Raw genomic sequence first — 26700 nt, 5'->3', positions numbered from 1 at the left:
CAATATCTGTAATGTTTTAAATTATAATATACTAACTTTTAAAAAAAATTTCCATGTATTTATAATTAACACTTGAGTTTTTAATATTTTAACGAACACTTTTAAAGATCATGGAACAATCATATTTTCTCCATTAAGATTGCACTGTTCCAGCTTGCATGGTCATTTTTATGGTCTTTTATTGTGCAAACAAGGACCATGCATTTGCGCGTATATGTGGCTATGCACATCTATACATGTCTGTGTCTGGAGCTTTAATGGCACCTTTTGACCCTTTTCACCCATTTTGCTTCTATCCTCCTCCCCTGCCAACCACCAACTGAGTATCTAAGAGCTTGTAGTTTTTTATTGTTTAGATCCCCACTCTCAACACTATATTCTCTTTTATTTCTTCTGGCATTTTTGTTACTTTTTCTTTCTATTGTCACTGATTCTTTTCAAACGTGTATAGTGTCAAGTAGAGATCTATTTTTTCCCCCAAATATTCCCAATACCATTTACTGAGTAGATCACCTTTTCTAAATGTATTTTTAAAAAATCTATTGTAATTATGATTGCATTTTGTTTTGAACTATTTGCTTGCATAATTTTAAACTAAGTATTAAGCTCATTTTCCCAAAAGTTCAAATGAATCATGACTTACAGGTTTCTAAGGAGTAAAATTACCTTGTGATATACTTGACACAGCATATTAAAAAGCAGAAACATTGCTTTAGAGAGAAAATATTTAATCTGTTTCATGAAAAAAACATACAAAGCTTTAGAAAAGTCATTAGATTTCAGTGTACAGTATAAACACATTCTTGTTCTATAATCACATGTATTACGCTTCTTTTGAGTTGGTGGTGAAGGCCACTGCACACTCGTTCCAAACCATCTTCTGTTAACATGCACTTGGAAAAAATCACTGAAAATAGTCTAGAAATAAATGTAGAAATATTGTATAAAAATATATTAATCTGTCTACATGAAATGCTTAAAAAATGCAAACCGAGTAAATTCTTTTAGAACTAGACCATGTCTAGAAATATCAATATATGTCCTCGTAAATTGAATTTCCATTGCATTTTTTATCTTTGAAGAAAAAGATAAACCTTTGGAATGACAGATATGAAGTCAGCACAGCAGACCAAGTCTACTCTTAGAAATAAAACCACAACTTTATCCACACAGAAGAGGGAAAGGATTTGTCTCTGAAGTTTAACAAATTAATGAAATGTTAAAATTTGAAAGTAAATACCTATGATTTTATATATATAGTTCTGTGATATAGATCATAGAAAACTTTGATTTGTCCATAATCCACATGTAAAGTAATGACGGAAAGTAAAACATTTCCAAACTGGCTCTCAATGGACCCTAACCGTGAGAACGTCAAACTTCTTTTTACATGAACCTATGGAAAACATAATTAGGCAGGTATACCTCAAAGTAGAGAGAAATTAATTTTAAAGTCACAAAGGGTACTGCTCTTCTTTGCAAACTGAGATATTAGGGATTCCAGAAAAGACATTTACCACAACAAAATCATTCTGCTGTACTTATTTGTGTAACTGTGGTTCCTCAATGAAACGACAGAAATTTCTATTATTTTTAGAGTGAGGGAAGCCCACAGTGTGGGGAAGGAGCAGGGGGGAGGGGCAGTCTGCTCGTGACATAAGTCTGGAGATGAACATGAGTCTGGCGGGAACAGTGTGTTTCAACCCTACACGAACAAAGCCTGGTTAAGTCCGAATGCCATGACGAACACGACAGTGAACACTGCATGCTCACAGGATGACTACATTTCTGGTGGGATTAAGAATAATGACTACAGATTCTAAAAACAGCAAAGAGTTACATGGCGGAGTCCCATATTTTTAGGAAGGAACACGTCTATTTTTACTCCTCATTACCATAATTTACCAACTAATGCTTCGCCCTATATACTTTAACATGTATTTTTCATGAGCACAGCACATCAGATAATCGTAAAAATACTGTTTAATTTGGGCATGTTTAAATCTGAGGGCTAAATTTTTTTCTGTACTTGGTATTATGGAGTCTCTTCTCACTTTATTTCAAATATAAATGTGTAACCCAGGGTAATACCTCCTGTTTGTCCATTTAATTCATAGTTTTAAGTTTTCAACATCAAAAACAAAAAGATCTGCTAGTTTTGCTTAACCCTGTCTTGCTGAAAACACCAGGCGTGTAAGCTGCTGTGCGGAGGCCGGGATTCCCGCCACACCTGCGGCGATGTGGCCTTGCGGGCCTGCTGTTTAGCTAGCTCTCCGTCGTGCTGGGCAGTGCTTTTCAGCGAGTGTGCCGCTGCTGGTACGGGCGGGAAGTGTATGTGGAAATAACTGCAATTCTTTCCTTTTGATTGTGGAGCTTTCAACAGAATGAAACATCCTTTGGTACACTAGGGAGCGACATGCCAGTAAAGAGGGACACACCAAACAATGAATGACCATAACTAGGCAAAACACCCCACGGCGATTATCTAGGGTTTTCCACTTTCCAACTCTAACCTCTGAGAAGAACTAGACCGCATCAGCACCCTAGGAAACGGAAGGGGTGCAGTCAGAGGAGCCGGGGCCTGGACCCGGGTCACGTGGTCAGATCGCTGGAAAGCCAGCAGCTGCGTCTCCTCCGCCGCCCAGCACGCCAGAGGGCCCGTGGCTTGTCGGATGTGGAACGCTCACAGGCAGATTAGCTGAGCCTCTAACTTCTAATGCCAATCTTTATGTTACCCTATTGCAAGGAAATAGGAAAATACAAACTTAATGGTTCAGGATGAAATGGTGACTAAGGTTAATGTGAATTTATTTAAATAAACCACCTGCCACAGGAGGAGGAAAAGGTGATCCTGGTGACTAACAGTGACTTCCACTTCTAAAGTACGGCACCATCATTGCCTTTTTAAGCTGTTGTATAGTTCCTTATGGGTTTTAGAAATGGGATTTTATAACAAAATTAACAAATGTTAATGTTATTTAAGTTAGAAATCTAACAATGAAAAGATGTTTATGTTCTTTAACCTGGATGATCATGGATCATAATTGGTGGTGTGGAGCATTTTACCTCATTGATTTTAATAATATCTAAAGCTGGAATAATAGGCTGACCTGGTGAAAACTTTAATAGAATTGCACACATTCAAGTCACTGTTTGGTGGGTGGGGTCTCCACACCAGTGTTATTTACAAAGTAAGTTAACAGAGGCCTTTGTGTGTGCTAACAGACCGGCCAACCATTATGTTTCTAGAGCTCACTTTAATTATTAAAATTTTCTTAAATATAAATAAGCTTTTGAGGTTTGAGACAGTTCTGTGCTAATTCAGTTGTACTTCATGACTGGATCTTATACCTTTTGAAAACAAATTAAAATAGCATTTTTGGAACTAACACTGAAAAGCTATTTAATTCCTTAATACATCCATCCGCCAAGAAAAACTTTGGACAATATCTGAATTTAAGAAAGAATGGTACAGAAGCTCTTTTGGAGAACATCAATTATACAGACTGTTCCAAACCTTGAAGGATAAGAGAGTATAATGAAAAGTCCAAAAAGCTTATATAATTAAATGGATTTAAATTAACTTTCAAAACCAATTATCACTAGGATTTTTTTGGTTCCTTGGATTGACTGGTTACTATATATAACTGTGAAAGATTTGTTTTTAAGAAAACTACTTTATGAGGCACAACAGCATGGTAGTTGAGCAGACTCGTCAGGCTCAACCACTTCCTAAATGTGGGATATTAACTGTTTGTGAAACTCCTTATAACCTCTTTGTGTCTCAGTTGCCTCATCAGACAAATAAGGAAGAATAGTCCCTCATAAAGTGCCCTGTGAGGATTAAATAGTTAATACATCTCACACACTTAGAAAAGTGGCAGACACAGAGTGAGCACTCAATAAATTTAGCTGTTACTCTTATTATTATTTTATTTAAATCCCGCAAAAGCTCAAGAAAGCATTTGCAAAAGAAAATGAGCACTCCTAATTCTGTGGTTTGTTTTCCCTCTACGTCTGAGTAGAGCTAGGAAGCAGATGTTTTCGAACAAAAGATCCATCCCTCACTACTGACCCCGTGGTTATTTAACAAGCCTGGCCAAGTAACTGCTCCTGCCAAGCACTGCTCTGGCATCATCGGGCATTATTCTAGGAGCTCTATCTCGAGCTATGTCACCTGCATTTCAGAGCTGTTTCCTGTTCTGCAGATTGGACGTAACATCTACTTGCCTGATCATCAGGACACTGTGAAGCTCCAATGAGGCAACATGCATGAAGGCACTTTGAAGATTCTGTAAAGCACCATCAGAGTGTGGTACAGGAATGTGGTTCAGGGTGAGTATGTTTAGACCCTTTCAAAGGAAGTTTATCATTCGTAGTTCTAAAAGGTCTTAAAATTAAAAAAAAATAAAACTGTAGGTATACTTCTTCAACACTATAACATTGTGTATAGACTAGCAACATGCTTGATTATAAAACTAATTCTCTTGAACCTCAACTCTATGGAGAATAATTAAAATATCAAATAGTTGACAAAGAAATAGTTGCATTTAGAAATTGTGGTGGCAGAGAAAATGTCAAGCCACGTGCTTATGGTCATATATTATTAACTAAACCAATAACTAGCAGTTTCATTAATTATCAAGTGCTTTATCAACAGTTTCACTGAATCCTTACAGTAACCCCCTGTGGTAGGTATAGAGGCCTCATTTTACAGGGTTAGAATCCCAACTGCCTGCAAAGTCCCTGCTCTTAACCATTACATTACACAAAAGACCAGAAGAAAAAGCCATAATCATTTGTCTTCACCAGATCACATACTTAAACCTGGTAATCCAGGAGCTCTAAACTATGTTTTGATCTTTGGTAATAAAAGTGACATTTGAAAAGTTATAGTGCTTACTATTCAGTTCATTTAAAATCTTTACAAAAAATTTCCAGTTGGGTTTTTAAACAATAACACATTGCTCACTGAGAAAAAAAATATAGAAAAGTAGAATTTAAAATATCCATAATTCCACCATTTGGGAGAACCATTGTTGACATAGCCCTTTGCATATATTTTTATGCAATTGTGAACTACAGAATTTAGTTTTTCATGATCTTAAACATGATGCCAAACACGGTGGCTAGACCAAAGTCTTTTTAATTGGCAGATATAAAATAGTAAATTTTGTGCAGGCAGAAAATTATTACAGAGATGGTATTATCAATATCTTCCCAAATATTCCAACTCTGGAAATACAGAAAGAGTAACTTATTTCAGTGGTATGAGCTCAAAAATATATTGATCGTAAGAGAAATTTATGTGAGAAATTCTTTAGTTGATCTTTTTATCTGTATGTAGCTATATACATACATACTTCATATATCTTAAAGTTTTTTAGCTGTGTTAAGAGTTATAGTTTTCTAGAGGCCTGACAGTACTATAATTATTAAAACAGTAGAGAAGAAAACTGTTTTTCAGTCACTGAACTTTGCCAAAGTTACATTTATGTGTTTTTAAACTGTAAAGTTTTTCCTTGTGAATAGTTAAATATTTGCTTGAGACAGCATATTCAAGATAAGCAAAATTCTTTTCAGGGATCATATCAATCCTGAGTAAATGCAGAAAAAAGTCCTACCACTTGTGAAACGACATCACAAATAAGGAGGAAAAAACAGAAACCAGCAGAATCTTTAGGACAGATTCCAGGTATTATGTCAAAGCGTTACATACATTACTGGCGCTCTAAAGTAACTTACACCAAAATCTTACTCTTTAAACTATCACTGGACATCATAATTTATGCACAAAGAAAAGCAAAAATTAAAAAAATGCAGACATTCTTATAGAAAACAAGGCAGACAAGGATCAAGAAAAATTTAAAAGTAAATCTTCTAGTACTTCTTCTAAGAGGAAGAGGTTTATGTTAGTCATAAATTCTAGGAACCTATTTATATTGCTTTAGTATGATTTATAAAAAAATCATACTAATATAAATATTTTGAATGTAAAAAAACAATGCAGACTGGTGGCTGGATAAGAATAATGTTCATTAAAATTGTACTTCCAAAGTAAAGTATAAGCTTGATATTAAATAACCTAGGCAAAGGGAACATTAACAGATTCTAAGGAATACTTTTGGATTTTTAATGTACATGAAAGTACATACTGTATGTTTATGTGCAATACTGAAAAATTATCAGTACATCTGAATTAGCAAGTTAAAATTGTATAAACTTCTTTTAGTGAGTGAAAATATGTCTTTAAATAGGAAAAGATTAAGCCAAACTATTCTCATCTTGTCCAACTGGAAACGATAAGTAAAATAAGCAAATGAAATTAAAAAATGACTATGGCCTGTTCTCCATAAAAGAGATTAATGTCATACATCCTTTTATTACAGAACATTTTTTGTGGAGAGAAAAGGTTATGAGGAAATTACATATAATTTTAAACAAGATTCCTTTAACTTTACACTTATATCTCTTTAAAATAGCTTTAGCAGCTTACAAATTAAGCCAAAGTCTTGATCTATGCATTTCCTTACTTCAGAGATTTAGGTAACCTATATAAAAGTGAATAGTATGTTCAAAACTATATTTCAAAAAAACAGAAACAGGCAGATGATGGTACTTAAAAGATTATACTGCAGATTTAGCACTTTTCTTAAGGTGGGAAGGTATATTATGCCATTATTTTTTATAGATATTTACTGAATAAATATGGTTCACCTGATTTTTGAAAAAATCTTGTAAGCTTATTACAGCATAAACATGTTGAATCGGTTCTAGTAAAAACAAGAATAGGCTTTTAAATAGTTATAAAGAGAAATTCTGGTAACAAAAAAACTTGCAATGTCTTCATTTGGGATTAAAAAGAAAACCCAAAACAGTGTCATCAAATCACTGTATGCTTCTGACTTAATATTTTAAAGAGTAATATATTAGGATATACTACACATACTAATGGCATGAAAGTGCATCACATTGACATTTTCACTTTGAAGGCTTAACAGTGATTCTTAAAAACATCACAATACATGATAATTTAAATTCTGAATATGTGACCAAAAAACCCCAACAAATCTGCATTTAATGCTTACAAGTTAAATGTGAATTGCTAAGATAACATATATACATACATCAGATTCAGCTGGCACAATTAATTCTTTTTCATTAAACAGTATCACAGACAGAATGTATCCTTAAGTCCCTTTCTCCTTGAGAGTCATACTTCCAGGGACTTGTTCATTATCTGGTAAGACTGTTCACTCAAACAACAGTTAAAGGAAGTGAGTCTGTTTACCTTAGAGACTCCATCTTAAACTTGTTCTGTACAGAATGATAAGGCATTAATATGTTAAGATAGTAAATAATTTATAATAAAAATAGATAAAAATTCTCTTTTAAATATATCTCAACTGAGCAAATCATAGAAGAGAACAAAGGACATATTTACCACCCAGGCACTCTTTTTAAGTGTCTACTGTGATGAAAAGACTTTTTTTTTTTTTTTTTTTGCGGAGGGGAGGCTTAAAACAAACCGTATGACTTGAATGCTGGGTATCCTTATACCAACATATGGACTGGATCTTAGGTTCTCTTTGAAGTTACTGTGAAATCTATACATTCAAATGTGCTGCTTACTATTAATAAAGACAGAAAAAGATTAAAACATTTGCTATCATTATTGTTATCAGTAATCACTGTAAATTATCTCATGATACTATTTTATACTATAGTGTGGACTTAAGTCTTGTGCTAAACAGCAGCATCATTTATAACATCATGGTTCAAATGATGGTCAGTGATTTAGCTGGTACACGGCCAGAATGAAGAAATCTGCTTATAATAAATAATTAAATAAGGAGTATAGCTTTATCAGTTGCTAGAACTGAGCAGTGGGCTTTGTGGTATCCAGTGGCAGCAGAAAAGTTTCTTTTCATAATTTACAGTGAGGATGGAGAACAGGCAGCTGTGGAGACCGGGTTGTTAGCTAGCTTGCTAAAATACATACTTGAGCTCTACTGGAGCTGTGCAACCTTGTGCATGGGTTATTTGTAAAGGCTGACTGAACGAAATTCCCTTCATCATGCAGGCACTGCCGTCCATACTACAGTAATAAAGCAGCACGCTGATAGATATAACAGCTTCAGGTGATAAGCAATCTGCAGGGATCTGCAGTTGAATGGTTGGTTGACTGGAAATGCTCTCTATTTCTCCAGATGGTATCTGCCCTTGAAGAAGCCATTCATTGCCTTGAAAGTAAAAAGGTAAATTAAGACTGTATAAGATAAAAGTGTTTAGTAATATAATATGAAAACTACAGAACCTACGGAATACAAATATATATATAACTCTGCAGTGACTTGCAAATTAAGATTATGGTGAATTATTGAATATCGAAAGGTACTAATAAATAACACTGGTTTTTAAAGAAACAAGTAACATTTCATATGTTATTCTAATGGCTTGAACAATATAAAAATTAAGAGATTCTGTCTACCTCTTTTTAATACATAAAACTCTTCCAGACTTAGATTATCAAGTCTAATAAGCTGCTAAATCTTTAACCTTCTAGTATTAAAAAAAATTTTTTAATGTCTTTACTCACGCAGTACCTTCTGTCAGAAGGCACGCACATGTCACACTGAGGAAGGACATGTGCACATTCAGCCTTAGAGGGTCTTAGATATCAAGAACCAGCATCTGGGAAATGTGGGACACGCTCTCTTGCCTTCTTAAGAGTATACCGAACACAATCTAATGACTATCTGTGTAAAGACTGATGTATCTACTGAGTTGTGAAAAGATTCTAGGACTACTTTTTAGCTTTTCTGTCTTTCTTTTGACCTCAGGATGAGTCAGCATCTGCCTTTATTGGACCTCTTCTTTAGTATGGTGCTTCTAATCTGTTGACTGAAAAATCAAATTTGAAAAAAGTATGCCAAATAAGAGTAAAAAGAAGGTGAAAGGTGAGAATCTAAAAAGTCCAGAACCTTTATGTAGGAGCTTTTAAACAATTCTTTTAACATTCTCTGGGCTTCTTTGCTTATTTCTGAACGGAGGAGTATGTTTTATTTTATTTAATGTTTGATTTTGCTAGATAGCAGATTGGTGGGGAGCTTATATTTGACATCAAACAGGAAAGTAAATTGGGCTATTTAAATGTCCAATTCTAGAAATATAACAGAGAAAATGTTTTTTTAGATATTTTTCAGATACATCACACATGGGATTTGTGAAAGTTATAATATGCTAATGGCGCTTTTATGCTGCCTTTTTTTTTTGGCTTAAAACCTTCGCATATGCTAAAAACTAAGTTTATACAGACCAAAATTTAGTTAAAAATAAGTGTTTCTGTCTCCAACTAGCCAAGAAAAAAAAAATGTCCTTTAATCATAGGTATACAAATGTACCCCATAAAATAATTTCAAAAACTTTCGGTTATTACAAGTCTTGCCTGAAACCTTATTTGCCCCATACAATAAAAATGGAGTCAATATTTTAGACAAGTGATAAAATCGCTAAGAATTTGCTCTACAGACTTTTTCACTTTCCTTTAAACTATCCATATTTATATTTTTATGACTCAATATTTATGTTTGACAGTTATAACAAACATGTTAATGTGTCAATAATCCTATTTTGAAAACCAGTACACTGCTCTTTAATTTCACACAGAAAAATTAACAGTGACCTCCAGCTGATGCAATGCTTTCCAACCAATGGACAGAGCAGTTGAACTGGCAGTTGAGAACTTGCTCTGAACCTGTAGAGGACTGAGGGATGGCCAGGGATTGAGTATTCTGTACACAAAGCTAGCTCCAAATATCCTCCTGGGACTGCATGGCCTCACAGATGACCTCGTTCCTCTTTAAACTTACAGAACCCTCTCGCCTCTCACCCAGTTGACAGCCTTCTTCTCAAAGTACTAAGAAAACAGAAGCATTTGGAAGAAAACTTCCACCTGCACCTACCTGCCTAGCCATCCATCTAGCTCTCTGGGTCACCCACTGGACCTTCTCGCCTTCCTGTGCAGACGTCCACATTCCTGGCAAAGGCCAGCCTTCTACTTGTGCACGCCATTCCCTCCCCTCTCACATCTTAAAGGATACCCGCCCCCGCCACCTACCATCAGCAATTTTCTCAACTGGATCTTTGCCATCAAGAAACACGGTGTTTTCTCGACTCCATTTCCCCTGCTATCAACTGCTCTATTGTCTCGTATCCTGAAAGAGCTGTCTGTATTCACTCTCTCCAGGTCCTCTTCTACTCTTTTTTAACCTGCTTTCATCAGGCATCTCCTCATCCATCACTCTGAAACAGCTCCAGTTGAGCACATCAACTAACTCTGTAATGTTAAATCAGTGATCAATTCTTAGTCCTTATCTTACCTGATCTATCAACAATATATTGCACTTGGCACAGCTGGTCACTCTCTCCTTAAACCAGCTGCTTCTAGGAAACTCAGCTCTCTTTCTCCTACCTGCTTATTCATTTCTTCCTGGTCCCTGCTCTCCCCTCTGACCTCTTCATGGCGTGCTCTGTGTCGGTGCCACTCCAAGTACAGCCTGCGGCCTGGTGCTCATCCACTGGCTGATGAGTTAAGTACAGAAACTGAGAGTAAGGTTTAGAAACCTTTATAACATCCATATGTGTAATTAGCGGCTTTGAATTTCATGTCTTTAAAAAAAAATCTCATTTTTAGGTCTAATAACCCCTAGAGCAAGTTTGAGATGGAGTGGCACAAAGACACTAAACTAAGAACAAGCAGAGCTGGATTCAAATTCCATTTAATATACGCCCTTGAACATTTATCATAATCAGCATAATGAGCACTTATTATAATCACTCTTTGAGCCATTAGTCTCATTTATAAAAGAGGTTTAGAATAGATGGTGTCTTTTGGTACTTTTCGTAGCTATAATATTCAAGGACCTATCATTCTGAGACCACAGAAGCCTGCCTCATGTAACTGACTTGCTTAGTAGCAAATGGGTGCAATCATGACTAATTTTGAGTGAGTTACACTGTTTTTTAATTAAAGAGGAATGACTCTCAAAGATTATAGAAAACTGCTAAAGTGGGGTTAGATCTGGACCTATTTTGTCATATGACCTTCCTCAAATCCTGCCCAACTACAGAGCAAAAACTCACATAACCAAATGAGAAAGATTGCTAGATTAAACAAGAATTTATGGAATACTTGCATTTGCAAGGTTATTCTCATACCTTTGGCTGTTAGAAACCAGCAACTAGGTGCTCCTTCCGTTAGTTTTGTTCCTGATGGGAAGTCTAATCTTAGCTTGAACTGAAGAGTCTGTCCTGGAGATGCAGCCACTGGGGGAAGTCTAATGGCTGGAGCAGATTTAGGAAGAATGGGTACTGTCTTTTGTTTTTCTACCAGGAATGGGCCATCTACCGTCGCATTTTCAGACATGAAGACTGGGAGCTGGAAAATAAGAAAATCTTTTTATTAAAGCATAGGTACTTTACAGTAACTGTAGAATGAGAGTTTATTTTTTACTTCATTCTAAAATGAGGTTTTATGTCACGGAATCTCAATTTTCAATGAAACTTAATGGCCATTCTAGTCTGAATTAAAATGTTTACTTAGATGTCCTCATGATTATTCTGTAGGTTCAGAAGAATATTTAATCCTGGCAAAAAGATTACCAACACTTATGAATGAAACGCAATTAATTGTCCAATATGTTTACAGATGGTAGGAAATTAGAATAAAACTATCAATTTAAATGTAGTGAATATAATTATATCCTCTTATAATTTTCATTGCCAACTATGTCAATCATCTTATATCAAAGGTCTATGACAAAGGAAATGACATTTATGTTATGACAATTTATTTTTATTTTGAAACATATCTTGGAAATTCTTAGAATTTTAGAAAAAATAACTCTTGCATTTTTTTCAGGCAAATGTGACACATCAAGGGGAAGCTTGAAAATTTTATTAGAGACCACGTCCATATCTCTAAAAATTGATTAGAACTTATTTTTCTTCTAATTTTCAATGTCTTGAGAAATGTGGCTTCTAGAACTTTCTTCGGAAGATTATTTGGTAGTGGAATCATCATAGGAAACAAAGATTACACATTAAGGATCATTAAAAATAAAATTACAAAACTAAGCAATCTAACCCACATTGTACACGTGTGGGCAGTGTGTCAGAATGTCTACACATTTAAAAAACAGATCTGAGTCCTCTTTTTTTTTTCTGAAAGTCCATCAAATTCTTTCCAACTCACAGTATCTTTCTCAAGCACTCTCAGCACAAATGGCATTTTTACTTTAAAAATAATAAGATATCCTTGAAACTGACATCCATTTACTGCTCTACCTACATGTTTCCTTTTCATCACTAGTGATGGACTAACCAAAAGTACCTGTCAGTGCTGTGAGTATCTTAGTTTCATTCACAGAATGATACCCTTTAACTTATATTTTAAGATTACTTACCACAGAAATCGTTTTTGTTTCTAAATCCATCACTTTAATTTGATGATTATTGGTGTCTGCTACATATAATAACTGTCCATTCTCTCCAATACATAATCCTCCTGGTTCGTTAAAAGTTGACTCAGTAAAACTGGAACCAATAACATTACTTGCGTCTCCAGTTCCTGCTAATGTTGTACAGCTTTTTGTTTTTGGATCCACAACTTTAATCTAAAAAGAAAGGAAGAAAACTGGTGTACCTGAAGCTCGATCGCATGTCTGTAGTATGGAAAAGTGCAGTATTATAGCCAGAGGATTTGTCTGTCATTAGTATTCTTAAAAAATCTCAGAAAAGGAACAGGCATTTCTATATTTTCTTGAAATTATTTATGAAATTTAAAAAATTTAAATGTCCTTTTTTCTCACCATGGGGCACAACTGAACTGACTTCTCATGAGCATCTAACACTGGCTGAGGATTTGCTATTTCTGTTAAACTTAATGACTCCCCATTGTGTCCTAACTGTATTAAATTGATAGTCACTCATAAAATATGAATATTTCTCACTGATTTTATTAAAAAATAAAATAAAAATGGAAACAGTTGAATGGTCAGTACAATAGAAACAAATGGAAATGCTGCTTAAAATGAAATTATTTGCTAACAGGCACTACAACTATTCAACAGCTCAAAAATGTTCATTTGTTAGTCAACATATTACTTTCTCTGCTACCTGCCTTCTCCTTATTTACTGAATTTGTTACTAGGATTTGGTGAGTTGCAATTCAGTTTTGGCTATAGCCATTGGCAATCTGTTTATTAGTCCTTTCCTGAGCTCAGCGTACCATCATATCCTCTTTGTAAAGAGAGGACCAAGAAAAGAACAGAAAATGCTTGTATATAGTTGTCAAAGACTGTCATTCCTCTCTGTATTTTAGGAGTGGGAGTTGTAGGAGGCTCACAGAATTTTCAGCATTTTAAATACCACAAATGAAAAGTAGTGTATTACATAATTCTGTCAAGACTCACCTTGTGATTGTAAGAGTCTGCCACGTAAAGTAAATTCCTTTTTTTGTCCCATGTTACTCCAAGTGGGTGCTGAAGCTTTGCGTTGATTCCTACTCCATCAATATCACCAAAAGCGAATAAATTCTTTTTTTTTTTAAAAAAAGAGAAAAACAGTGTGTATTAAAATTTTTACAGTGCTCTGTTAGGGTGTAAAGTGAAAATTAAGATGGCTGTATAGACTACTTGTTAGTGGGAAAAGGTCTGATTTCATATAAATAAGGCTGAGCATTTGATTCAGACTTCTCTTGGTAATCAAGATTGTATCCTTTCTTTCTCTCTGAAGCCTTAACAGTTATATGTAATCAAGTAGAGTCAGTTTACTTTTCTTAGATGGTTCTGTTACTTGTTTCTTTATATTCGCATTTCCTTTGGTTTGACTTCTGCTTTGACTTGTGGGTAAAGCAGAACTCTCTTCGAAATGTTATTAACTGGTCACAATTCGGAACACTGCGGGCTCGGGAAGCGACTGGGCGCACCGTGCCCATCTGGTTTTTCTTACCGTGGGGTCTCTCTCTCCTCCTATGAGGTGCTTCACTGCTCCGTCTTTCAGGGAGACGGTTCTCACTGTGCTGCTCTCGCTATCGGCTACGAACAGGCAGCTCCAGGGATCTTCGGAGGCCAGAGAGAGGCCTGAAGGTTGGGCGAAACCTGCCTTGTGAGGATATGCATTATTTCGATTTTCTTCATTTCCACTTCCAGCAAATCGAAGGCAGGTTCCTTTTTTTAACTCACTGAAAAAGACAAGTTCATTGGTTGAAGTTGACAGTTTCATTGTGTCCAATTTAATTACTAAACGAATGAGAGTAAATGATAAAATCAATGGTGATAAGCACTGTAAAAAAAAAAATCTACTGATCTTGGCTTAGTTAAATTTCTCAAGTCAGCTTACTGTAGTTCTTCTAATCATTAACTTATTTATCCACTGTGTGGAGACCTACTTTTTTTTTTTTTGACATAGGCAAAAATGAAACTATTCTCAATGGCCAGATAGGAAATCACTGACAAGGTGAGAATTATAAAAATAATGAACATGAGGGGATAGATTTTGTTTTTCCTCTAAACAGAGACAGGTACAGCTGGATCCCACCTTAACGCCCTGACCTATTAGCCTCAGGCAATATTAGGTTCTGAAAGGGAATTAAAAACATTATCTAGCTCTTGATAGCTTAAAGCTTAAATTTTCATTGAAAATGTTTTACTTGTACATATTAGAGACTAGCAAAAGGAATTAAAAGAATCGTTTTGAAAGATACCCAGGTAAAGCATTACCCATTTTAAGAAACTGATAAGGATGATTATGTTGCTTAACTAATCAATTATACAAATCAGTATCTTATATACATTAAGAAAATTTCTATCATTTACAATGATTATTTGTAACAATTCCTTTTGTAATGCAAAGAAAGTTTTACACCTTGGTTTCTAAGTTTATGCCAGAGGGACTGTAAGGAAGACACGGTGGTGTCTTGTGTTGAGGGAAGAAAAGCTGACTACAAAGCAAAATAATGAGACTATGAATAATCAGGACCAAATATGGCACAACAAGCAAATGTCTAAAACAATCATCAATCACTTAGTGGTTGATATGTTCCCAAGGTTGAAATTAGGTAGGCAGCAGAGGATGGAGGCAAAGGCATATAGAACACATAAAATATGGCCACTTATTTAAGGAATTTATAAAAATAAATAAAAAATAATTACTACAAGGAGGCTCAACAATTTAAAAAGGAGTTTCCTTACATAAAAGCACTAGTGTCATTTCTTGCCTGCAAAACCTCCACTCTCCCTGCCTAACTCCTGCTCCTCTATCAGGTTTAGTTTAGTAGCATCTTCCAGGAAGCTTTCCTTAGTATCTCAAACTAGTATCAGGAGTTCCTCTTATTTATGTAAGGCAGTGGTCCCTCAACCTTATTGGCACCAGAGACCAGTGCTCCTATGAGAAGCTAATGCCTGATGATCTGAGATGGAGCTGAGGCAGTGGGTGATGCTCTTGCTGGGGAGCAGCTGCAAATATAGTCTGGGGCCCGTGGGTTGGGGACCCCTGATGTAAGGCTCACTTTCAATTTAAAGAACTACTGGAGTGATTCCTTTGACACAGCGCCTATACTGTCAACTGTTTTGTTTGTTTGCTAATCTGTTCTCCTCTGTAAACTCACTGAGGACAGCAATCATATCTTTTCATTTTATTCTTAATTAGTGAACATATTTCATCCCTATTGCCTAGCTTAGTGTTTAGAAGATAGTTTAATACATATTTATTAAGATGGATGATTAAGTGTTGCAAACATCATATTAAGCAATACATACACATATACACTATTTGAAATATATTTGATATTCTGGATGATATAACTGCTCCATTCTACTGATAAAAGTAACTGAGATGACAGGCACTTTCTATGGCAATTTGACAGTCTTTATCGTCTACTGACATTTATTCATTTATTTCTTACTGTGCTTATTATGTACTGGGTACTAGCCTAGGTAGAGGAGACACAAAAATGAATAAGGGCCCTTTTTTTAAAAAGGCAGTCTAGTAAGCAGAAATAGTTATGTAAACAAATAAGTGCAACCAAAAACAAAGAAGGAGGAAGGGAGAGAGAGGCGGGGAGCAGGACAGAGAAAGGCCTTACCAGTGCAGTGATATAACTACATGCGAAGTATAGTGACTCAGGAGAATGTGGTCGGTTCTACCTGGGGTGTTAGGAACAGGAGGAAAAGCTCTATCGAAAAGACAAACTCTGCAGAGACACCACTTTTTCATCTCTATATCCTCAACAGCAGCAACAAAGCTACCAACATTTACCGTACATGCCAGGCAATAGGAGTTCTTCACACATGTTATTTAACTCCCAAAACAGGTCTAAGAGGTAGATGTAAATAAGGACGATGAGGCTTAGAAAGTCCAAGTGGCTTTCCTAAGCTCACGCAGTGAGTGGCACTGCCAGGATTCAATCTCAGGCCTGACTACAAAGCTGGAGCTATCACCCACTCTGCTTTACAGCACTCAAGTATCCGAACCAATGATCGGGGATATCTAAACTACCTGTTAAACGACCACTACCCACCAAATGTTTCCAGTTCTCTTTCTAGACCCTCTGCAGGATTGCTCTTCCCAGGTTCCTTGAAGTTAGGTGTGGTCATGAGACTTATTTTGCCTGAGGAAATTAAATAGAATTGATGTGTCACTTCTGAGTAGAAGCTCTAAGAGCCATAAGCTACTTGCCACCTCTCTGCCAGGATGACTGGCAAAGATCCAGGTGGTGGCTGCTTCACCAGCACGGGTGGCAGGCAGAGCAGTGCTCCCCAGCGAACCTGCGTAGGTGAGCAAAACACAAACCTTGTCTTAACGCCAGGAGCACCTGGGTTGGTTGTTGTGGGAGGATATAGCCCAGCATATGCTGACTAGTACAGTGAGTGGGGCAAGCGTGGGGCTCTGGGAAAGGGAATTCCGTGAACTCCGAGGCGTGCAGTTTACCCAGAAAGATGCTGCCACTTACCTTTTCTTTGGGAGTCTGCCGCAGTCCAGTAGGAGTGCCCAAATCTGATGGGTTCCTGCCATGGCTATCCACAGAATGTCATCCCTCTGGCCCTCTGAACCTTTATAAAAAAATAAACAGTAAATATTATACACATATCTAGATAATACAAAACACACCAATTGTTTGAGAAATTTAAATTAGATAAAAAGAGCAAGATGTTTATAAATCATCTGCTAGAATATAAAAACAGTGCAATGTTTTAAACTGTTTTTGAAATTTTTTTTTAAGATAAACTTCTTTAGACTTATAACTTTATCTGTAAATTCATAGAAATCCAAAGTATTCTTAATGGCAATATGTCCAGGAACAATGTTTGTAAACATTTAATTTCTATTTTATGTGATAAAAGAAATGAATTGATACATATTTTCCAAAGAAACTTTGGCCGTCAAATATCCAGTACTAACCACCTACTTTATATGTTTTAGTAACAGGTTTTCTAAACAATTTCTCATGGGAAAAATCTATCTTTTAATAGTTTAAGACATGTATATTTCTGCTATAGCATTAGATTTTAAACTTAGATATACATCACTATTGCTATTTTAAAATACACTGCTTAGTTATGAAACTTTAAGAAAGATATAGTTGACATACAAAAAAGCCAGGAGTACAATATAGTACAAAACAGCTATTTATAAAACTTAATATTTACTAAAATTAAAATGAAGAGTTGTAAAATTAATTTACAGTTTATTACAATGACAAGGATCTATTTCTCAAATTCTATAGTTTAAATATTTTAATTTTATATGTATTCTGAGGCTACTTTCAGATACAATTGAGGCATTTTAACTAAAAAAATTTGGTCAGATATATCCTATGCTCTAAGAAATATCTTGCCGAGGCTATTTTATTTGTATTTTCTTTAATGTAAAGTAAAGTAATTGGTATCCAGAAGGAACTTTATTTCCTTACCTTGTATTACTTTCAATTGTCTTTCAGTTTAACAACAGAAAAGGTGATGATGATTCTCTGTAAACTGTGGTTGCTATGTGCCAAGTACTGTACAGAGATCATCACTTAAGTTTTCTCAAAGCCCCAGGAGAAGTAGTGTTATGAGGTCCTTTTTACCGATGAAAAAACTGAGGCTTAGAGAGGTTAGGTAACTCGGTAAGATCACATAGCTAGCAAATGGAAGAAACCGGAATCTGAACCTAGGCAGTCCAATGGAAATATTTATTTCACATGTTGCCTCTTTCTCTGTATTCTAAATTGCTCTCCTATGAAATATAAATGAAAGTAGTTTATCTCAATTTAATTGTCCATTATCAAATATTTTTATAAACACAAACTATTAAAAGTGACAGTGACATCCATATATTCTGGAGACTCAGTCTCTGCTTAATCACTTTAAAACTAGATCTAAAGCTTCTCACATTTAGTGTATTTTGTCCCTTCCAAGTGAGGACAAAGTGTGTAGGTAACTGTCCATAAGCCAGAAGAGAGCTCTCACCAGAAACCAGTCATGCTGGCACCTTGACCTTGGACTTGTAGCCCTCAGAACTGTGAGAAAATAAATGTCTGTTGTTTAAGCCACCCAGTCTATGGTATTCTATGGCAGTCCGAGCGGACTACGATATTCCCCCGAGAGCAGAAATGAGACAAGGATAGCTGCTCTCAACACTTACATAGCATCACAGGAAGGTCCTAATTTGTGTAACGAGTATGAAAAAGAAAAAAGCATAAAGATTAGAAATAAAACTGCAATTATTGGAAGATAACATGCTTTTAAAGCCTCTACCTTGCCAGAGGAGAACTGTGTCGGTACATATGTGAGTGAAAGACCACATCGGGCCTCCGTTATCCAGTTCTCCAAACAGGCCAACTCGGGTCTACTGTATGAAGGCAAAGGTTTCACAGTAATACAGTGTGAGCATCTGTTTGCTTTTGGTCTCTGTGTACGGATTTCCTTAAGAAACCCAAGGGATGAGGAAAAGCGTAGACGCGCAGGCTGTGTCAAGTCAGGATTCAGGCGTCTGAGGTTCCACGTACCAGCCGATGAAGTCGGTAGTGCTTTTCAAACGTCAATCCTCGTAATTCTCACGATACGCCCCCGAAGCTTAGTAGCTTCAATTTACTTGAGGAAACTGAGGCATAAATAGTCTAAGTAACTTGTCCAAAGTCACACTACTAAGACGTGAAATTAATTAGAACCCAAGCGGCCGGGCTCCAGAGTCCATCTCATGACTACCATGCTATATACCATCTCTCAAGTTTTTATCTTGCCTGATCATTTCACTGAGGGTCGAAGAGTTTGTTCTTACAAATAAAGTGAGTTTGAAAAAAAATAGAAAAAGGTAGCCTGGCATTTATAATGTCTATCAAACTAACAAGTGTCATATTAATAATTTATGCTGTTCATCCTGTATTTTGAAATCTAAAGCACATAGCTGTATCACTGAGTATAGGTATTAGTTTTGTTCAAACAAGAGTGTGGCAATCACGAACATTTCAATTTTAAATTAAGAGTACATTTAATATCACTGACTCTCAATAGTCACAAATTAAAAAGGGGCAATGCCAAAAGCTAAAAAGGTTTTAGAAGTATTTTAAAAGGCAAAGCCCATCACACTCATCAATTAGGATTAGTGGAATAGCTTCAGAAAAGAGGAATAAAATAAGTGAATGAAACATGAAAATGAAAACATTACCTGCAATCCAGCTTTTAAAAATTTTGAGCTATTTTACGTAACTATGATAAAAATAGATCCCGCTGACTAGAACCCTCTTAATAGCATCTGTGAAACTGGCCATTAGTGTAAATAGTTTTTTTCTAACAGTCTCTAAATCGCCTATGAAGCAAAGCATTAAGCCGCTAGGAAAAAGCAGCGAAGCTGTCACTCGCCCAGAGCACAGGAAAAGACCAATGAGACAACTGGAGAAAGGGTAGAAGAAAAAATCTCTACCTCTGGGAGAAGGCCAAAGACCCAATAATAACACCAACCAGAGGTTCCCCCACTCCTGAGGCAGAAACAGAAAAACTCTTCAAAACCACTCACAGATACAAGGCAGTTGAGCTGCCAGAGAGAAGAAACAGGAACAATAAAAAAGTTGCCCATGTACTTTCAAGGACACTTATGCACACAGGGCCTCCCTCATATTGAGGCTGATCAGAACAACAGAGAGCACTTCCCCTTAGCCCCAACACAACCTAGTACAGAATGACAAAAAGCAGTTTATCCCCAGGGGTAGACCCCTCTATGGCTCGCTGTGCAGGATGACTGAAAGCTGAGGGTGGAATAGTAATGCTGAGAAAAACCCTCCAGAATCTTATCCCCGAAGCTTAGGCAACACCAGCCCACCGCTAGAGGAATTCAAAAGGTATGGCGAATTGATAGAACTCAAGGCAATAATAAAACCCAGACCCGGCCCAGCTTCCGACCACATTGACTCAACCTCCCATAAGAACTGCATAAATACTATCAATCTCAGCTTCTATAGTTCTACACAAGATGACTGGAGTTTAATAAAAAATGAGAAGACACAAAGTAAGCAAAAACAAAACAAAAAACCCCAACCAAACCAAACCAAAACCAAACCAAAACCATTTTCAAGAGACAGGGCAATCAACAGAAACAGACTCAGAGATGACCTGAAATTTGGAACTATATGACATATACTTTGAAATTATTATGCTTACTACGTTAAGTTAGAGAAAAAGGTGACCAACATACCTAATTAGGTGAGGAATTTCATCAGATAGACGGAATCTATAAGACAGTAAAATAGAAATGCTATAAAAAATATCAGAGATGAAAAATTCCTTCAATATGCTCATCAGTTGATTAGACACAGCTGAGGAAATAACGACTCTACGATATTATCCACAATGAAACTTAAAGAGAAAAAAACGAGTGAAATAAAAAGAATACAATATGTAAGAATTGTTGGATACCACATTAGAGTCTAACATATGAGTAACTGAAATCCCCAAAAGAGGAAAAACGAGTAGAAAAACTACCTGAAGAGATAACGGGTGAGAATTTTGCACAGATAATATTAGACATCAAACCATAGACTCAAGAAGCCTAAGCAGGATACTTCCAGACATATCAAACTGCTGAGAGACAAAATCTTGAAGGCAGCCAGAGAAAAATAACACTTTATATACAAAGGAACTAGGAAAAGCATCATACCTCTTATTTAAAACTATGAGCTATAAAAAAATGCGATGACCTCTTTAAAATATCAAAGAAAAAAAAGTTGATTCAGACATATAGGGTGTAAAAACATCTTTCAAATATGAAGGCTAAATACTTTTCCAGACTCCCCTCGCCATCTGCCTCCCCCTGCCGAAAAAAGGCCAAGTGAAATCACTGTCAGCACACACGTGCTATAAGAAATGTTAAAGGAAGTTCTTTAGGCAGAAGCAATACTCCAGAAGGATACTCAGGACTCTTAACAGCCACTTTGGAAAGCAGTCTGGCAGTTTCTTATAAAATTACACACATACTTATCATATGACCCAGCAATTTCATTCTGAGGCATCTGTCCAAGAGAAATAAATATGCATGTCCACATAGAAACCTGTATGCATGTTTACAGAGGCTTTAATCATAACTGCCATAAACCGGACACCTGAAATGTTTATCAACTGATGAATTAATAAGCAAATTGTGTGCAATGAAATATGACTTAGCAATAAAAAAAGAGCAAACTATTGACACATGCAACAAGGAGGAATCTCAAAAGCACTGCACTAAATGAACTAAGGCAGACATGAAAGCCTGTACTGAGGAGCAAGAAAAACATTACCGCCAGTGGCTGGGGCGCGCGGTGGTGGGGGGACCGAACAAAAAATCATGAGATAACTTTCTGGGGTGATGGAAATATTCTATATCTTGACTCTAATAATATTTATAAGACTGTGTGTGTTTGTCGAAATTCATAGAACTTATGCCTAATAATGGTGAATGTTATTTTCTGTAAATTCCTCATTACCTGACTAAAAAAAAAAATCTTATAAACACCCAATGTGGTAAGATAGTATAAGAATCATCTCTCAAATTTTAGATGAAAAAAAAATTACTTTTATTTCAACAAAAACATACTAGTCACATTGTATAAAATTTCTCAAAAATATCTGCAGTAAAAAAGGGGTACTTTGGAAATTCCGTGGCAGAAGATTAATGTTTTCTATGGCATTTTACAGCATATTAATGGAACTCTGAGAAGCATGCTATCTAAGCACAGAAGTACTAACACTGTAGATTATAAGATCAGCATACTAAATAGCTCGATTTTGGTCATTGAAGGTTGTATAAGAACAGCTAAACCTCCATGTAGAGAAAATACTGATTAAAGGGCCAAGGAAGGTTAATGGGATTCGGGCACATTATCCTTTGTATAAATGATTCTAAATGAGGTAAAGTCTATGTAGAGACTAGCAGGGGTTATTGTCTGGCACAAGTCAAGTCATGCATATATAGAAACATGAAAGTTTCTGCTGACCAAATGAACATATTGTAGTAATTATTTTTAGTGCATTATATAGTTCTGACCGTATTTAGAGTGATAATCGAAAATGAAGATGAAACAATCGTTTTTGTAAAAATAACTTTAACTATTTATGCATTTTATCACTGCAATGGCAATAACTAGGTTAAATATTCAGACACTATTTAAAATATACACATATATTTACACATTAAGTGTATGTCTAAAATAATCAGAGGTATTTCAAGTCCCTTTCCTTAATCTCTTCTATGTTTTATTAACTGGGTTGCTTGGTAGGGCATGTATTTAACTGTGTATTTGTCCTTGTTATTTTTCATTCTCTTTACCTAATCTATTTTGCTTTTTATAAGCTTTAGTTTTTAATTAAATATGCATGTGAATGAATGTTACAAAGTTTAATAACTAAACATCCATACGCACACCACCTAGCTCGAGAGGAAAACATTTCGGAAGCTAGTGCACCCCTGTGACCAGATTCCCCTCCTTCTCTCGCCAGAAGCACTTGATCTAAAAAATTTGTTTTTCATTTTTCTTCTCTTATATTTATTTTACTATGTCTGGATGGATTTCTCAGTATATTAGTCTTGCTTGCTACTGAACTTTCTATAAAAGAAATTGTATTGTAGGTCTCTTCAACAACTTGCTTTTTTTACTCAACAGACTCCGGATACTTGTCCATGCTGCTAGGTGTAGCCATGCTTCATTATTTACCTCGAGGTAAAACCTAATGTATGAAGATATAACACCTATTCTATTTTTCATATTTTCCTCCTGATAATTCCATCCACTCTCAAATTGCTAACTATGGTAGAATTTCAGAAACATTCTATAAAATTCTGAAAGCATTAAAAAACTTTAGTGTTTACAAGAACGATTTTTCTCAGCTACAATCCCCTTCAAGTTGCGTTTAAATCCACATTTGTTTAAACCAGTTTTACTATTATGTAATTTAAATATATCTGAACCAATTTAATATAAATGCAAAAAGGAAGCTGTTTCTATGAAAACAAAGTTGAATACTCTGGAAAGACTTCATAAAGGCAAGTAGCTAAGTCAAATTGTTGTTGAATTAGGTGTGGTGCTACATCAAAACCTTGGCTAAAAATTGTACACTTATATTTCTCAAATTAAAACAAAGCATTTCTAGATTTATGATTCCCATAGTTAACAGAATTTTTTTTTCTAATCGAACCATTATTATAGTCAATCACTTCAGTAAAGAATTCTACTGTATTTACTCACTTCTACTTTTATTACATAAAACATTAAAGTAGCTTAGAAAGAAATAAACCTTGATAAGATAAATACATTTAAAATAAGAAAATGGAAGTAAGAGGTAAATAGGGAAGAAAAGAGAGATGCAGCCATACTAATACTAAAAATTGAATGTCATGTTTCCATTTTCCTTTGCGAAAGATAAATTTGCCTCTAAGTTTCCTAGCAGTCCATACAACAATGCAAACACAGTTATGATAGTCAAATTTTCCAGGAGCTTAAAAACAAACTTAAGAAAAAGTATAACTACCTATAATACAGAGGGGTTATTTATAAGGTAATAACTGAAACTACCAGCAAATACTATAGTCAAAACAGGAACAAGTCCTATAGGGCTATGTTTTGATGAAATACATAATATGAAACACATACACAGACATCAATATAAATGAATGTGATGCTTATGTGTTGATATATTTTTAATGAATGGCATGTTGCTGAAATATAGTTTAGTAAAAACAACTGTAAGAAGAGCAAATATTCAATGATCCAATTTCCCCATACTCTGACAATATACATTAATCCAGGATTAGATTAGATTTTAGAATAATTTCATATTAAAGGTGGCTCTTAAAACGTTTTTGGATAACATACCACTTTGAACTCTGAAGAGAATCTGACCAATCTCCTACATTTTAAATAGAAGATATGGGAAGTTTAAGTACCTCGTGAAACCTAACCTTGAACGCCTTGGGTATATAACCAACCTATGGCTACAAACTCTCGGGCTAGCGTAGTCATTGTGATTACAGGTCCTTCATACAGTGCTTGAAAAGCATTTTCTCTTAGTATTTTGAAAGGCACTGAGCTTAAGTGCATTCAAGATTACCCCTTTTGCCAAGACCCTGAAGTGAAGCTATTTTAAGCTGTAAGTGCAGGGCCACACGATTATAATGATCTGTTGAGCTAAGTAAGGCAGGACTTCCTTTACTTAAAACTGAGTTTAATAATGACACAAGCCTCAAATAACACATCACTCCAACTGGAAGCTGAAGGAGTACTGGTCAAAAGAGCCAAGGTTTTCTTGGAAAGCGATTTAGATGCATCATCGATGAGACAAAAAAAAAACAAAAAACAAAAAAACCTAGAAATTCCATGCCATAAAGTAAAGTATGACTGAAAAACTTTTAGCCTAGAAAAATATTTAAGCACTCTCTGGTCATTAAATAAGTTCAACTTAGTAAAGCCTCCAGTGAAGAACATCGTGTTTATGAACAATATAAATTCTAATGTATACGACAGACAGAATTATTGGTTTCAACTCTTCACTCCTCTGTAGTAATATCATACATCCACACCCTTGCCATGGCCGCTTTGTAGGCAAAGTACCTACCTCTGCCCCATAACTTTGAGCTTAGTTATGTGACTTGCTTTAATAACAATAGGTAAGCAGGTAAGACATGAACAAAGGCTTAAAATATGTGTGACTGGACTCTTGTGCTTCTGCCTTTTGCCAAAAGAATATGCCTCAGATGCTACTGGTCCAAGGAAGATGAGAAACAAATGGAGATCTGCACCTAAGAAGCACCCTGGAACCAAGCCAAGCCTTAGCCTTGGTCAGGTGTCCCCATATGTGACCAATAAACAAAGGTTTAGGTTATATGAACGTTGGGATGATTTCTTATGAAACATTATTGTGGCAATTACTGACACTAAAAAGAGGCTTTATGTTGCAAAATATAAAAATCAGTAACTGAATTCTACACGGACTATTACCTATAAATCACTGGGGGCTCACATAGTAAAGGTAGACATAATTTTTTCCTTGAGGGAGGGTAAGAGCATCCCAAGGCAACAATTCTCATCCACTTTGACTATTTTACTAATATGTTTCAGATTACTTTTCCATCTGTATGATTTATGCTGAAATAGCTCAGTGGTGCACCAAGGGCAGGGAGGCAGGAGGATAGGTAGGTCCTAGTGGGAATGAGTATTTTTAACTATGAAATTATTTAGAATTGCCGAGGCATGGTGATAAAAAGATTGAGCTGTAGTTGGTTTTACTACTGTTTTTAATTTCTCTACATATAACATATTCCCTTCCTGACTGCGCCTGGGATGTACTACTCCCTCTACCCTTCCCAACTCCTTCCCCACTATGAGTGACTAAAACAACTCATGATTATTAGGACACAGAGTTCCAAACATGAAAATCTCAAAAATAACTCACCCAAAATAACCAAGTTATACATATTAATTACAGGTAGTACCAGAAGTTCATTCAATTATTTTATGAATATTAAAAACTTTATAAAAAGTTAATCATAATGAAGAAAATTAAGGTCTTTGAATTAAAAACAAATTGGAATAGAAAATTATTTCTAATGTAAAGCCATTCAACTAAACTGGTGCTTATTCACGCTATAAATATATTAAGACCACATGAACCTTACATCTTCAAATACCATTTGCATTGTATTTTATTAACTGACTTTATTCATTACTCTGGTTTTAGACATGTAAATAATCATCTCAGTATCACTGAGAGCCAATGAAAAATAAGAGTACTTATGCTACTGGACTATCTTATAGTCGATTCATATAAATAATAACGGTTGTAAAGAAAAAGTAAATTATGCATTATCAATATCTATATTTCAGTAGGGTAAATCTTTTTTAATTGCTAAAAGAAGCTACCATGTTTCAGTACAAATCTAAATATTAAAAAAAGCAGCTGTCTCTTATTTCTTTTTCAAATTAGAATAAAAAGAACATTGTTAAATGGTACAGTTCATGAATAATTCTTAAGTTCTGAAACTATAATTCTTCTAATTTGAGAATATTCAGAACTGTATCAATGAAAGCTTCAGCTAAAATGAAATTCTTTAATATTAGAGTAACATATACTCTATCTTGTATATAAAATATAATGTGTAATGTTATAAATTACAACATATACTCTATCTTGT

The 26700-nt window shown here is 35.4% G+C and overlaps 1 protein-coding gene across 1 annotated transcript in view; it reads right to left on the bottom strand.

Annotated features, from left to right (window-relative positions):
* Positions 1-711: 711 nt before the first annotated feature.
* Positions 712-26700, bottom strand: part of NHLRC2 (NHL repeat containing 2) — a 53108-nt gene continuing 27119 nt past the window's right edge. Inside the window, exons 6-11 of the mRNA XM_016146366.2 lie at positions 17015-17114; positions 14014-14245; positions 13476-13598; positions 12468-12677; positions 11221-11440; positions 712-8243 (exon numbers count right to left, since the gene is read on the bottom strand). Of these exons, the coding sequence (XP_016001852.2) occupies positions 7990-8243; positions 11221-11440; positions 12468-12677; positions 13476-13598; positions 14014-14245; positions 17015-17114 (1139 nt within the window). The 3' untranslated portion in view covers positions 712-7989. The remainder of the gene's footprint in view (positions 8244-11220; positions 11441-12467; positions 12678-13475; positions 13599-14013; positions 14246-17014; positions 17115-26700) is intronic.

Source organism: Rousettus aegyptiacus, unplaced genomic scaffold, assembly GCF_014176215.1.
Source record: "Rousettus aegyptiacus isolate mRouAeg1 unplaced genomic scaffold, mRouAeg1.p scaffold_m13_p_6, whole genome shotgun sequence".
NCBI lineage: Eukaryota > Metazoa > Chordata > Mammalia > Chiroptera > Pteropodidae > Rousettus > Rousettus aegyptiacus.
This window is presented reverse-complemented; position numbering and strand designations above follow the sequence as displayed.